This window comes from Citrus sinensis, chromosome 2, assembly GCF_022201045.2.
Source record: "Citrus sinensis cultivar Valencia sweet orange chromosome 2, DVS_A1.0, whole genome shotgun sequence".
Lineage (NCBI taxonomy): Eukaryota > Viridiplantae > Streptophyta > Magnoliopsida > Sapindales > Rutaceae > Citrus > Citrus sinensis.
This window is the reverse complement of record NC_068557.1, coordinates 5753467-5766610: the sequence shown is the minus strand read 5'-3', so window position 1 is coordinate 5766610 and position 13144 is coordinate 5753467. Positions and strand designations below refer to the sequence as shown.

General features: G+C 34.9%; 2 protein-coding genes across 6 annotated transcripts; one reads left to right on the top strand and one right to left on the bottom strand.

Annotated features, from left to right (window-relative positions):
• Positions 1-797: 797 nt before the first annotated feature.
• On the bottom strand, positions 798-1310 carry LOC127900253 (protein FAR1-RELATED SEQUENCE 9-like). The gene has a single exon (XM_052434855.1). The coding sequence runs from the start codon at positions 1308-1310 to the stop codon at positions 798-800; it is 513 nt and encodes a 170-aa protein (XP_052290815.1).
• Positions 1311-3234: 1924 nt separating this feature from the next.
• LOC102627910 (DExH-box ATP-dependent RNA helicase DExH17) lies at positions 3235-12704 on the top strand. Of its 5 annotated transcripts, none has more exons than XM_052435304.1 (28): positions 3235-3685; positions 4406-4497; positions 4768-4929; positions 5316-5477; positions 5871-6108; positions 6214-6250; positions 6364-6410; positions 6708-6745; positions 6888-6909; positions 7033-7245; positions 7362-7518; positions 7620-7671; positions 7959-8030; positions 8149-8198; positions 8318-8435; positions 8531-8594; positions 8672-8755; positions 8851-8976; positions 9068-9264; positions 9361-9549; positions 9652-9903; positions 10032-10081; positions 10339-10356; positions 10936-11018; positions 11114-11315; positions 11457-11494; positions 11594-11947; positions 12032-12704. In XM_052435304.1, exons 3-28 carry the CDS (start codon positions 4807-4809, stop codon positions 12601-12603), a joined length of 3558 nt encoding a protein of 1185 aa, XP_052291264.1. In that variant the 5' UTR covers positions 3235-3685; positions 4406-4497; positions 4768-4806; the 3' UTR covers positions 12604-12704. The 5 variants fall into 5 exon arrangements, with proteins under 5 accessions (XP_052291264.1, XP_006470278.2, XP_052291263.1 ...); XM_006470215.4 differs by having other exon boundaries at positions 4749-4929; XM_052435303.1 differs by lacking the exons at positions 6708-6745; positions 6888-6909 and having other exon boundaries at positions 4749-4929.
• Positions 12705-13144: the final 440 nt, after the last annotated feature.

Here is a 13144-nt window from a genome sequence, read left to right as displayed (position 1 = left end):
GCTAGCCGGATAAATCAAGCGGCTAACCGCTTGGGCACGGAAATTTGGCTATAACTGCTAGTTTTCGGACTTTAACTATAAAAACTCAACTCAAACTTCATTCTATGAACTAATGCAAGTAAATATAAGATCATACAACATATATTGAGCTTCTAAAACGCAAATCATCATTGATTGAATGATTGTTGAGCTATTATTTGCATATCCACTCTTAAAGAGAGTTTTTGTTGTAATTTTCATTACTTATCAAATTGTGAGTGTATAAGTGTGGGGTAAAGAGATTGGGGAGATAATCTCTTGATTGTAAAGGTTCATTGACACATTGGAAGTCAATTGTAAGAACTTGAAGCCTTGGGAGGCTTGGATAGTGAAATCCTCGAGCTTGGTTGGCTTGGAGGCATAGACGTAAGCGGGGATTGCCGAACCACGTAAAAATCCGTGTGTTTGTTTTTCTCTTCCCTTACTATTTTATTTTTATGCTTGTTTGAATTTATTATTTTCTATTCCATTAAGGTGTTAGATTAATTTGTTGTGCGAATTATATTGCATATTTTTTAAAAATCCAATTCACCCCCCCTCTTGGGTTGCGTAACTTGCATTTCACCACCAACAGCAGTTACATCTTCGCTTTGACAGCGAACAATCAACGATACATCCTTCATTGCCTTTTCTATCCAAGTCAAAACATTTTTATGACTTTCTTCATATTTTAAAGCAACATCATAAAAAGCAGCATACTCTTCTTTATATCGCTGATGTTAAATGCTCGAGCTTTTCACATCATAACTGACTTTCACTCAACTGTAGCATCTCCGCACATCTTTCCTCCATCTCCGTATAATATACTTCTCAGGAAGAAATGTTATATGGGTACGTATCATCACTGCAATGGCGTGTCTACAAACAATCCCTCTACATTCAAACATTGCACACGCACAACGAATTTCACCGTCGTCCCTTTCAAAAATAACCTGAAAAGTCTTCTCTTTACTCTTTCCATCATTTTTGACGACTTCATATTCTGATCCCTCACAACTGAAAACCTCACAGTACATCTTATCCATCAGCTGCTGTTGAAATTCTTGAAACTTGGAAATAGTGTATACTTCCTCAACTTGTTTTTTCATTGCGAAATTGGTACGACATGGCATCCGTTGGCTGAAGCACCTAGCATCTTCTTGCCACTCTTTTTCAATTTTACTTTCCATTGCTTTCTCGTATTTCTCCACAAATTGCTTCAAAGTTGTTTTTGAGTTAACATACCCATAAAAAAAAGCATTTATACTCTCACCACATTGAGTAGTTGACATGCCAGCCCAAAAAGTTGTTTCACAAAACATGGAACCCAACGATATCTTTCTTCATATAAATCATTTAACTACTGATTATCAGCAATATCATATTTATCTAACATGTCATGCAAAGCTTCCTCAAATTCAATAGGAGTCTGTGAATCATAAACAACAACATGCAATGAAAATCTAATGGCATGATATTCTGCATACCTTCCCAACTTCTCAGGCACCTTTTTCAAAATATGCCACAAACACCATCGATGCCTAGTATTTGGAAAAACAATCTCAATTGCATTTTGCATCGCTCTGTCTTGGTCTGTGATGATTCGAAGGGGAGGAGAGCCGAACATACATGATAGCCATGTGTGAAATAACCACGTAAACGTCTCCGTGTCCTCATGCGAAATCAACCCATATCTTAACAAAATAGACTGACCATAATGATTAACCCCAACAAAAGGAGCAAATGGCATGTCATATTTATTCGTAAGGTACGTGGTGTCAAATGTAACAAAATCTCCAAAGTCTTTGTAGGCTGCCCTACTTCTTGGATCTGCCCAAAATACATTGTTTAACCGACCCTCCTCATCCAAGTCAAGACTGAAGAAAAATCCATCATTTTCTGCTTGCATTTTCTGAAAATATTTCTGAATTGCAGCTGCATCCCCTTCTCCAAGTCTTAATCGCCTTGCTTTATCAACATAATTTCTAGCATATTTTTCTAAGAATGCGACATTTTCATAGCCACCGGCCTCAATGACAATAGACTTGAAACTTTGAGCCATTCTAATTCCCATTTCTTCATTTATTTCCAGTTATTTTTTTACATAAGGACTAATGGTACGGTTGCATCGATAATACCTACTCTTGCTTGGACTTATAGCATGGTTGTGTTCAAGGAAAAAATTCCCAATCATCCATTTTCCACTAACAAAACATTCTCCAATTTTAGCATTGCATTCAATTTTCTAATTATATTGAAGCCGCAAAACTTGATTGGATTTGCCTTTGGACTTGCCGTTTCGCCCGCAACTAAATGTCACATATCTCATATTCTCGTTATCCCCTTTTTTACAAGATTTTCGCATCACTAGAAATCCCTCTTGTTGGCCATAAACTTTGTAATATTCAAACATTTCATCCGAACTATTAAAACACATCCCAACCGTAGGCTCTTCCACCAAATTTTCATTATTTCCTTCAAAATTAGCCTCCTGTAAATCTTGAAATTCCTCTACTTCATCAACCTCCACTTCATCAACCTCCAATTCATCAACCTCGTCCATTATTGCTGCAAATTTAATAAATTATACCAAATTCATTAAGTTTAGAAACAAATAAAAATAAAAATTCATTATTATTAATTACTTACCCCTAATTCATTATGTTTAGAATTAGAAGGGAAAAATTGATTATTATTAATCACTTATCCCTAATTCATTAAGTTTAGAAATAAATAAAAATAAAAATTAATTATTATTAATTACTTATCCCTAATTCATTAAGTTTACTAACAAATAAAAATAAAAATAGATATTATTAATTAACGATTCAGTAAATTAATTATTATTAATTACTTATCCCTAATTCATTAAGTTTACAAACAAATTTAAAATATAAATAGATATTATTAATTAACGATTCAGCAAATTAATTATTATTAATTAGTTATCACGGCTCAACAAACTGAAACAAATAAAATACAATAATTTACATACAAATGCTCACGGTTAAGAGTATTTAAATACAAATACTCATGGTTGAACTCACAAATTAAAATAAAACATCTCAAGATTTATAAATTAAAATGAAATAACTCAACATTCATAAATTAAAATGAAACAACTTAATAAATTAATGAAGAAACAATAAATGCTTATGAGTTTTGTAATGTAGAGTTTTTCACTTTGTAAAGCAATGAACTCCTCTTTCTCTTTCAGATTTTCCCGAAAGCAAAGGAAATAGCAAAGAAGGAAGAAAATAGCAAAGTAAAGCTAATAAGTGGACCACGGCTGGACACAACAAATGAAATGAAATAAGCATACCACGGCACGTTGACTGAAGAAACACGTGAAGGAACAGCTTTTTCCTTCCCCAGCTTTTTCCTTTACATAAAGCAACTGAAGAAACACGTGATTCATTACCAAACGGTGAGTTTTGATTTCGGGGCGCAGATTCGGGGAGCAAATTCGGGGTAAATAGCAGCACTCAAATAATACCATAGGTCCATAGAGCCTAGGTTGTCCCGGCCCGATCGGGTTCGGTTGGATCCGGTTCGCTCTCCCGCCAAAAAGCACTTCTTCGACTATAAATTGAGCCCAATTTTCATTTCACAGCTTCAATCTCAGATCGGGAATTTCGAAGTTCAATCTTCCACTCGTTGCTCTCAGGTCTCGCTCGTTGCATCATCTATTTACTAATTGCAATCAGTAACTTGATTAAATTCAGCTTTGTTATTTAGATTTTTATTTAGCATATCAATAGTGTTTCCAGAAGGATCTCAATTGCATTTGAAAAAAAAAACATTGATGCTATTGTGAAGAAATCAAGTGATTCATAGAATCTAAGGATTCAAATTATGATTATGGAGTCGACCTATAATTCTTACCATTTCTTATTTTATTTATTTATTTTTCAAATTGCTGCCTATATAAACTGATTTTGTTTGATTCCGAATGAACTCGAAGAGCTCTGGATTTCTTTCTGAAAAAATATTTATCGATTCTTGCGAATCCATAAGATTTTTGAAGGAATTTTTTTTCAATCTATTTCTGTTTTGATGCTAGGAAATTTTGAGCAATAATATGAATGGAACTAGATATTTATGAAATTCACTTGTTCATAGTTTAGTAGCGTGGAGTAAAAGAGTTATTTGTAGATTATTTGTAGATTCTTTTTCAGTTAAATTACAGAGTTGAAGTTTTTCGGATCTAGAAAAATTTTGCATCTGATGATCTAACAGTGATTGAAGTTTAGAAGATTTCTCACTGATTACAGCCACTGCACGCTTTCGGCATTTTATACTGGGTCTATTTGTCTCTTTAAATGTGTAAATAGTTTTGTTGCTCAATTTGATAGTAATTTTATGCATTTTCTTTTTCTTCCTTCAGTTTGAGAAAAAAAAGTTCATTATGATGGATTCATACGCACTGAAATCTGTACTAGATTTACCTGCACCTTTTCGTTCAGCTTTTGGTTTCAGGTATTGTTACTGTTAATTAGATTTCATAATGTTGTTTATCTAAATTTTTTCATCTGCTGATTGTTCTGGTAGTGAATCAATTTAACTTCTATTTAACTGTTATTGGTCTCATATTTGTTTGACTCCTGAGATTTACTTGTTACTGTATTTTGTCTTCCTTATTTGTGATGTCAGAAATTTCAAAGAGCAATTAACTGGCAGTCGTACTTTCAAGTCTCAATTCACTATGTTTTCAATTCTGATACTTGCAGATACTTTAATTCACTGCAGAGTGAATGTTTTCCTGTTTGTTTTGGATCTGAAGTCAACATGGTCATATCAGCCCCAACTGGAAGTGGCAAAACCGTGCTCTTTGAGCTGTGCATTTTGAGGCTTCTCTCGAGGTTCATATCTGAGGGGAGGTTTGTTCACATAAAGGGAACACTTAAAACAGTAAGTAAAGTTAAATGTTATGTTATTGCAAAATAGTAGAATCAGAAGCAAATTTTTTTTTCCCCTCTCCAATTCTAATTATAAACAGTCACAGAGACCTGTACTGGTGCTCCTTCCTTATTTTAGATTGAAATGCTGAAGCACATATTTACTTTGATATTTTGTTATCTTCTTTTCTCTTGCTGCTCTTTAAAGCATGGTTAGTTACACACTACTTTGGGCACTCATGCCTAATTCATATCTTACAGCTGCCATTTTAAATTAAATTGTTCACGCAATTGCATTTATTGTACTAGGGTGTGAAGAATATATATATATATATATATATATATATCCATTAAGCAATAGTTATTTATTGCTTCTGCTTGTTTTGGTTTTCTGTGAAGGTCTACATAGCTCCATCCAAGGCTTTAATACAGGAGAAGCTCCGTGACTGGAACCAGAAGTTTGGATCATGGGGTATAAATTGCCTGGAGTTGACTGGTGACAATGAATACTATAGCACAAGGAATATACAAGAGGCAGACATTATCCTAACTACTCCTGAGGTGAGTATTAACTGTATTGAATAGAGGAAAACAAAACATAAATGCTCTCAGACAAATACTTGCATACACAAAAATATACTCACCTCAACTAGAGAAAGTCACTTTCGTTTCAATCCTGTCTCAGATTATGTTTTGTCAAGTCCTTTAAAATCATCTTACACTACCTTGGCACACATTTCTCTTATCCTTGTTGCACTTTTAACTCGAATCTGATTCTTTTATTAGTAATTCTTGTTCTAATGGCTGTGGACATGTGCGGTATGCATCTTTACGTGAGTGTCCTTGCATCAAATTCGTTGATATACTGATTGCATTCTTCTACTGGTTCTTTATATAGCTTATATTTTAATTATGCTGTTAGAGTCTGCCAAATGGATATCTTTTCTTTTGCAGAAATTTGATGCAGTGACTCGATATCGCATTAAGGATGGTGGTCTGAGCTTTTTCAGTGACATTGCTCTTCTTCTTATTGATGAAGTTCACTTATTGAATGATCCACGTGGAGCAGCTCTGGAGGCAATAATTAGTAGAATAAAAATGCTTGCTTGCAACCCTGAGATGAAGTCAAGTTCTCTAGCTTCTGTCCGCTTTCTGGCTGTGTCAGCGACAATTCCAAACGTTGAGGACATTGGTAAAGTTTACATTTGATGCTTTTGCTGATTTTAGTTGGTTAATTTGGTTATAGTGACAATACAGTTAAAACTTTTTATACTCAATTTCATGCCAACAAGTGCAGCGGAATGGCTTAATGTCCCTGTCCAAGGAATTAAAAGGTGCATCTATATATATATACGCGCGCGCACACACCAGAAAATGATCGTATTACTTTCTCTGCTTCAATGAGAGAGTGCATTTATTTCATTCATCCGTTTTAATGTTTCCCCAGGTTTGGAGAGGAAATGAGGCCTGTAAAGTTGACTACTAAAGTGTTTGGTAAGCATGTATTACTTCACATTCCATTCTCAAAATTAGTTGTTACCTTCTTAACATTTTGATCAATGTTTTCTTATTGCCTCTGCCAGTCCGTTTCCTATGAATAGTACAGTGTAGATTTTAAGTTTTTGATTCCACAAATTAAATGATTCTTTTTTATTTCGTAATTATAACAAGAAGATGCATACTTTAGGAAGGCTTGATTCCTAATAATGAACGGACAGGACACATTCTCTCAAGTTTATGCACCTTTCATTCTCTTTATTACTGTTACCAACGAAAATACTATTCTTGCAGGCTATGCCCCAGCAAAAAATGATTTTCTATTTGAAAAGGCAAGCTCTTGATTCTTAATAATTAATTAATTTTTCTTTAATAGTGAGAATTTTTCTAGGTTGTAAGAAGCAAAGCTCTCATTGTTAATAGATTGAGTAGTTTCTCATTTTTCTGATATTATATATCTGTTTCATTGTCCAGCGTCTTCAAAACTACATCTTTGGTAAGCAGGGCTATTGGTGTAATTCTTATTAAATCTTTGTTGTTTGTTTATGAATGTCTGCTGATTAAGGCTTCTCTAGTAAACTCTCTTTAAATAGTGTGGATTAATGGATCTTATTTACAGATATTTTAATGCAATATTCAAGAGGGAAATCTGCTCTGGTTTTTTGTTCAACTAGAAAAGGAGCACAAGAAGCTGCACAGCAACTCTCTCAGACAGCAATGACCTATGGTTATTCAAATCCATTTATAAAAGATCGTGAACAACAAGAAAGACTAAGGGAAGCTTCTTTATCATGCAGTGACAAACAAATGCAATCTTATATCCTTTATGGTGGTACACAGTGATCTTGTTTTACTATATATTTTTCACTAAATTGAAATTCTGGTTTTTTTGCCCCCCTTCCTTGAATTGATGTAAAGTGGTGTGATTTAGCATCTTTATGTTTGCAGTTGGTTATCACAATGGAGGGCTTTGCCTGAAGGATCGTAACCTCATTGAAGGACTTTTTCTTAAGGGTGATGTTCAAGTTCTGTGCACCACAAATACTCTAGCCCATGGAATCAACCTACCAGCTCATACAGTAGTAATAAAATCGACGCAGTACTTGTATGTAAAACTTTTTACTTCTTCCAACTCTTGTAAAACTAGAACATAAGACCATAAAAGAAAATCTTTATTTCATTTACCAACATTTGGATTTTCCTCAGCAACAAGGAAAAAGGTCTTTACATGGAACATGACAGATCCACAATTCTGCAGGTGATGACAACTTTTGTTAATATACTTGTTTTTAGAAGATCTCAAATAGAATTGATGTTAAATAATTACTGATACTGTGCTGACGAGAAATGACATTTCTGAAAGGAAAGATTAGTCTAACATGTGCAAAGGGTTGAAATGGAAAGTAATAGCCATTACACCAAAAAGAAAAGAGATCAAAGAAAGATTAAACTGATTCTCATTTGAACTGCAATCATGCATGCCTGCACCTTATGCCATGCGAACTTACAGTACACTATATCTAAAGTTTGCAAGCTTTAGCGCAGATGTGTGGAAGGGCAGGTCGGCCACCATTCAATGATACAGGGACGGTCATAATAATGACAAGAAGAGAAACTGTAATTATTGACTCTCTTTCTCTTTCTCACCCTTTCTACAATGCTTTTGTATATTGCTTTTCTGTCATTCAGTGGGTCCTTTTTTTATTCCTGAGTTCACCCTTTTATGCATGCCCAGGTTCATCTGTATGAGAATCTCTTGAATGGATGTGAAATGGTGGAATCACAGTATGCATTTGATCTCTCAATTCAATCATTGATTTTGGTGCTCTGGATTTCTGTGCATATTTTGTGGAAGATTATGCATGTCTTCTAATTAGGCTGTCTACATTTTCTTGTTACTTTAGGTTGCTTTCGTGTGTGACAGAGCACTTGACTGCAGAAATAGTTCAAATGACCGTTTCTGATATTACACAGGCAATTGAATGGATGAAGTGCTCTTACTTGTACGTGAGAATGAAAAAGGCATGTATTTTATGGGCACCTATTGGGTTTGAAAAAGGCTCACCTTATACTGTTTCTGTCTAATTAATATCTGGTTCTTTTGGTTGCATGATCAGAACCCTCAGAATTATTCAGTTAGAAAAGTGATTTCTAGAGACCGTATAGAAAAGCATATGCAAGGTACTTTAATCATACACTAGTAGAATATTAATTTTAATTTTATTTCCTCACTGCTCATTGATGCTATGGCATATCAGAAGTTTGTGTTCAGAAAGTTGACGAGTTATCATGCCATCAAATGATCTGGACAGATGAAGATGGTTTTCTCTTGAAACCACAAGGTAGTAAAAACACATGAAGCACACACTCTCGCTTTTTTTTTATGGCAGAAAAGAGGTATCATTAACTTCCAATTTATCTTTTTTTGTGTCTTTAGAGCCTGGAAGGCTGATGACCAAGTACTACTTGAAATTCGATACAATGAAATACATTATGCAGACCCCAGTAAACTGTGGTTTAGAAGATGCACTTCACACTGTATGCCATGCGGAGGAAATTGCTTGTATGTGCATATATGAAATAGGGTTGTTTTGTACTGCTATGTCAAAGGTCAACTAAAGGAATGATGCATTGTTAATTTACTGATGATGAAGGGATACAACTTAGGCGCAACGAGAAGAAGCTTTTAAATATCATAAATATTGACAAAGATGGCCGGCTCCGCTTCCACATCAATGGTGATAAAGGGAAGCGGAAAAAGCGAATTCAGACCAGAGAAGAGAAGATATTTGTTTTGGCAAATGATTGCTTGACAGGCGATCCCTCTGTTCATGATTTATCTCTGACCCAGGTTTCATAATGATATTAGTTTCAATACATCCTCTTCCTTTTAATTATTTTTAAAAGTTTGACCTATGAGATCATGAACTGCATATGCTTGCCAAAGGATATGAATTCGATATCCACCAACGGTAGCAGAATTGCTAAGTGCATGAGGGATTATTTCATATTCAGAAAGAACTACAAAGGAGCTGTGAACTCAGCCCTTCTTGCCAAATCACTATATCAAAGACTATGGGATGACAGTCCATACTTGCTGAAACAACTGCCTGGCATTGGGATGGTGACTGCAAAGGTTTTCTTTGCTTATTGCTAACAGAAGCCTTAAGATTGTTTGTCTTGGGTTAATCATATGCCCTGTCTTTGCATTCCTTCCCTCTTTAAATGCTCTTTTCAGGCTCTACATTCAATGGGAATCAAATCTTTTGAAACGCTAGCTGAAGCTGATCCAAGGAGAATAGAGATAGTCACTGGTAGAAAGTATCCATTTGGAAACCATATCAAGGAGTCTCTATTGTCTCTACCTCCAAAAGTTGACATGAAGATTGAAGAAATAAAATGCCAGGGACAAGGAAAGTCCAAGCTGCTAATAACACTGACTAGGTTATCACAGTCAGTACAATCAACCAAACGACATTATGCTGATATGGTATGTTTTCTGGAATTTGTCTACAAACATTTTTATTCAAGCCTTGTTGAAGCAAAATCAACTATAAATTATAATACTATGGAAACGCATTATTGAAGTTAATTAATTATAGTGATTACTATTTGCAGATTGTTGGTGCTGAAGAAAATAACATGGTTCTCTTTCATGAGAAAATAAGGTGACTGGCACTAGTTTGTTTATATTTGTTAACTGGATAGAGAACATTGTTAAGGCATATTACCAAGGAGTTCCTGCAAAATAGATGTGTTATGTGCCACATTGCCGATTTTGGTGCTGGAAAAGTTCCTGATACACCTTGAATGGATTTTATTAACATAACAGAGACCCCTTTGTGTTTTTCTTATTTCTAAGTGCTATCTGTACTTCATCTATCATTTAGATATTGGCTGACTGTATCTCTACTTATTGCTGCAGAGTTGACGAGTTCTCCAGGTAATAAAACCTTATACCTTAAGTTTCTTCATGAATTGATAATTATTGAAGCATTCCCTTACTGCATGAGGCCATACATGAAACAATGAAATTCATTAACTCTTCTTGCTTGGATCCAGAACTTTTTGATGCAATATTTTCTAGGGAAAGTAACCTAATCTGAAGGCATATTCTTTCTTGTTCAGTAGACAATTACTATCAAAAGACAAAGCTGCATTGTTTTATACTGTCTATTTGGTCATTGTCATTGCAACTTCTACAACAACTTTTTCTAAATAATTTTTTAGAGAAGTTATTAGAACAAGGTAGACATACAATATTCCCAAAGTATAGCCCAGTTGGTTGGCCTCTTTTTGTGAAAACAAGAGGCCAAGGGCTCGAATCCAATGAGATATGATTAATTTGGTTGGGATGGGGTGGATGTATTCTCCATGGTAAAATGCTTGAAGAAGAATCAGCTCAGGTTTGCTGGTTCCGTGGCACAGTTCTTTAGTTGTTTTCTGTTCAGAAGAGAATGTTCACCAATATCTCTATTCTGCTGTGTACCATCAACTCTGATGTTTTTGGTTTCCTTTTCAGCCCCTATAGTGTGACAGTTCTCTCATCAAACCCCCGGCAGGGGAAGCTGACTGTTAAAGCTGACCTCATTTTTGAAGAATACAGTTAAGCTTCTGATAGTTTCTTATTTTTGCAATCCCATACATTCTATATTTATTCACGGAGTTGTTGATTTCAACTTGAGTTGCCATTCATGTAGTTGGCGTTGATATCCACCAAAAACTAGTACTGGTGAAGGAGAGCAATTCAAACGTGAATCGAAAATGTGGACATAAGCAGTCTCCCCTTTTTCATACACCTGAAGAAGTATGTGTTATAGAAGATGAAAATGAAACTGCTGCTCAAACTCCAGCTCAAGAGATTGACAATTTGCTTAGTTCTACGATGGAAGACAGTTCAATGTGAGTGCTTGTTCTTGTGGTTAATCAAATTTTTATGTTTCTACATAGTAAAATTCAGTCCCTAAGATGCTGTTAGATCTGAAAATTCATATTCTGCATATTTTTGTTGTTACTAATAAACCATTTAATTTTCCATCCCAGGCCCAGTTTCAGCCTTCTTGATGAAGATCTGGGAGAAGGTATAGCATTTTCACTTACGCTTATGCAGAATTTCTTTCTTGTTATTTTCTTTATCTTTCTCCTCTCAACATACCACCACTATCTTTGTGTTACTGCAGGAAAGACTGCTGCAGGAGTTGAAGATGATGATTGCAGAGTCATAACTGAAAAAAAAGTATTTCAGCACATACGTGAAAAAGCCAGAAACTTCCCCATCTCCACTGCATCAAATAATGCCCAGTCTGCATCATCAGAGCCCTTGATTCTCACACGAAAGCATTTTTATGAGCAGCGCCTTCAACTCCATGATGAGTTAGATGTTCCAGAAGAAACAGAAGGAGGCATTTTTCCACAAGCAACTCTGCTAAATCCATCTTCAGGATCCACAGAGGCAGAGCTGAAAGAACATGGTTTCAACAGCTCTCTGACAGCTGCTGGAAATCTGGGAACCATTAATCTATTGGATGACACAGGTGCATTTTCTTTACCGAAAGTAAGCAATTAGCCTTTGGTTCTTGTATAGAATCTATATAATTACCAGTTTTTCATGTTTGAAGATACGGTTCCTTCTCAATACGAAGAATGCACTTCAAAAACTCTAACCGAATCTACAATATTTGAACACATACGGAAAAAATCTAAGAATTTTCCAGTGTTCAACTCCAATATATCGAAGACTATGGAGTCTGATTCGGCAATCCAGACAAATGAACACTTCCTGGCAAATCAGTCCGAGTTTTGCATTGCTACTTCTGACGTAAAAAAAGATGCAAATTCTGATGCAGTCCTGATAGATGGTTCAACAATTTCAGATATAGAATTTGGAGCACTGGACAAAAATGCAAATGATAACAAGGTATGCACGAAGCAGAATCATAATATAGTTTCAGGAAGTTGCTGCAGAACATTTAGAAAATTGAATCTCTCTCCAATTGCTTCGGTTGCCGGTACCGCCGAGCCATCATCATCTATCAAAATGCTATCCTTTGACATTTCTATGATGAAGAAGCAGAAGTGTAGTCCAAACACATCAACTAGGCAGTGTTGCCCATTGCCATTGGCGTCGACAGGTAAAACCAAAGAAGTTGATTCATTTCTTGGGTTTGAGAGTGTTTTTTCGTTTCTCTAACTTAGAAAAATTTTCAGGTAAACTTTTGTTCTATTTGTTCTTAAAACTATGTGTATAGTCCATCGCTTAGTTTCAAAACAAAGTAAGCACTGCGCAAGTTATATGGTTGTTATACATGCTAGCAAATGTACAGTTAATTCTGATACAAAAAGCGTATAAGAAATGCACGATTCATTCATTGTTTCTGTAAGGGTTCTTGACTCATGTGGTATATTGCTGCTTGATATCGGCTGGCACAGTACTATTCTTTGTTTAAAAAAAAAAAAATCTTTCTGTCTCTTGTTCTTTAACGTTTTTGAAAATGGATTTTAAACAAATTACATTTTTTAAATTAATTATTTTGATAACTATGGGAAGCAACAGCCAATGCATTCCAATATATATAAATTATAATTTTTTCTGAAGTGTTCTGGAGGATATAGAAGTAATTATATTTTTTTATCCGTATGAGAAGAAATTTTAAAGTAATTTTGATATATTACAATCAATTAATGTATGTATAATATATGTAGTTAAATTTAATATAATTATTATATGTATA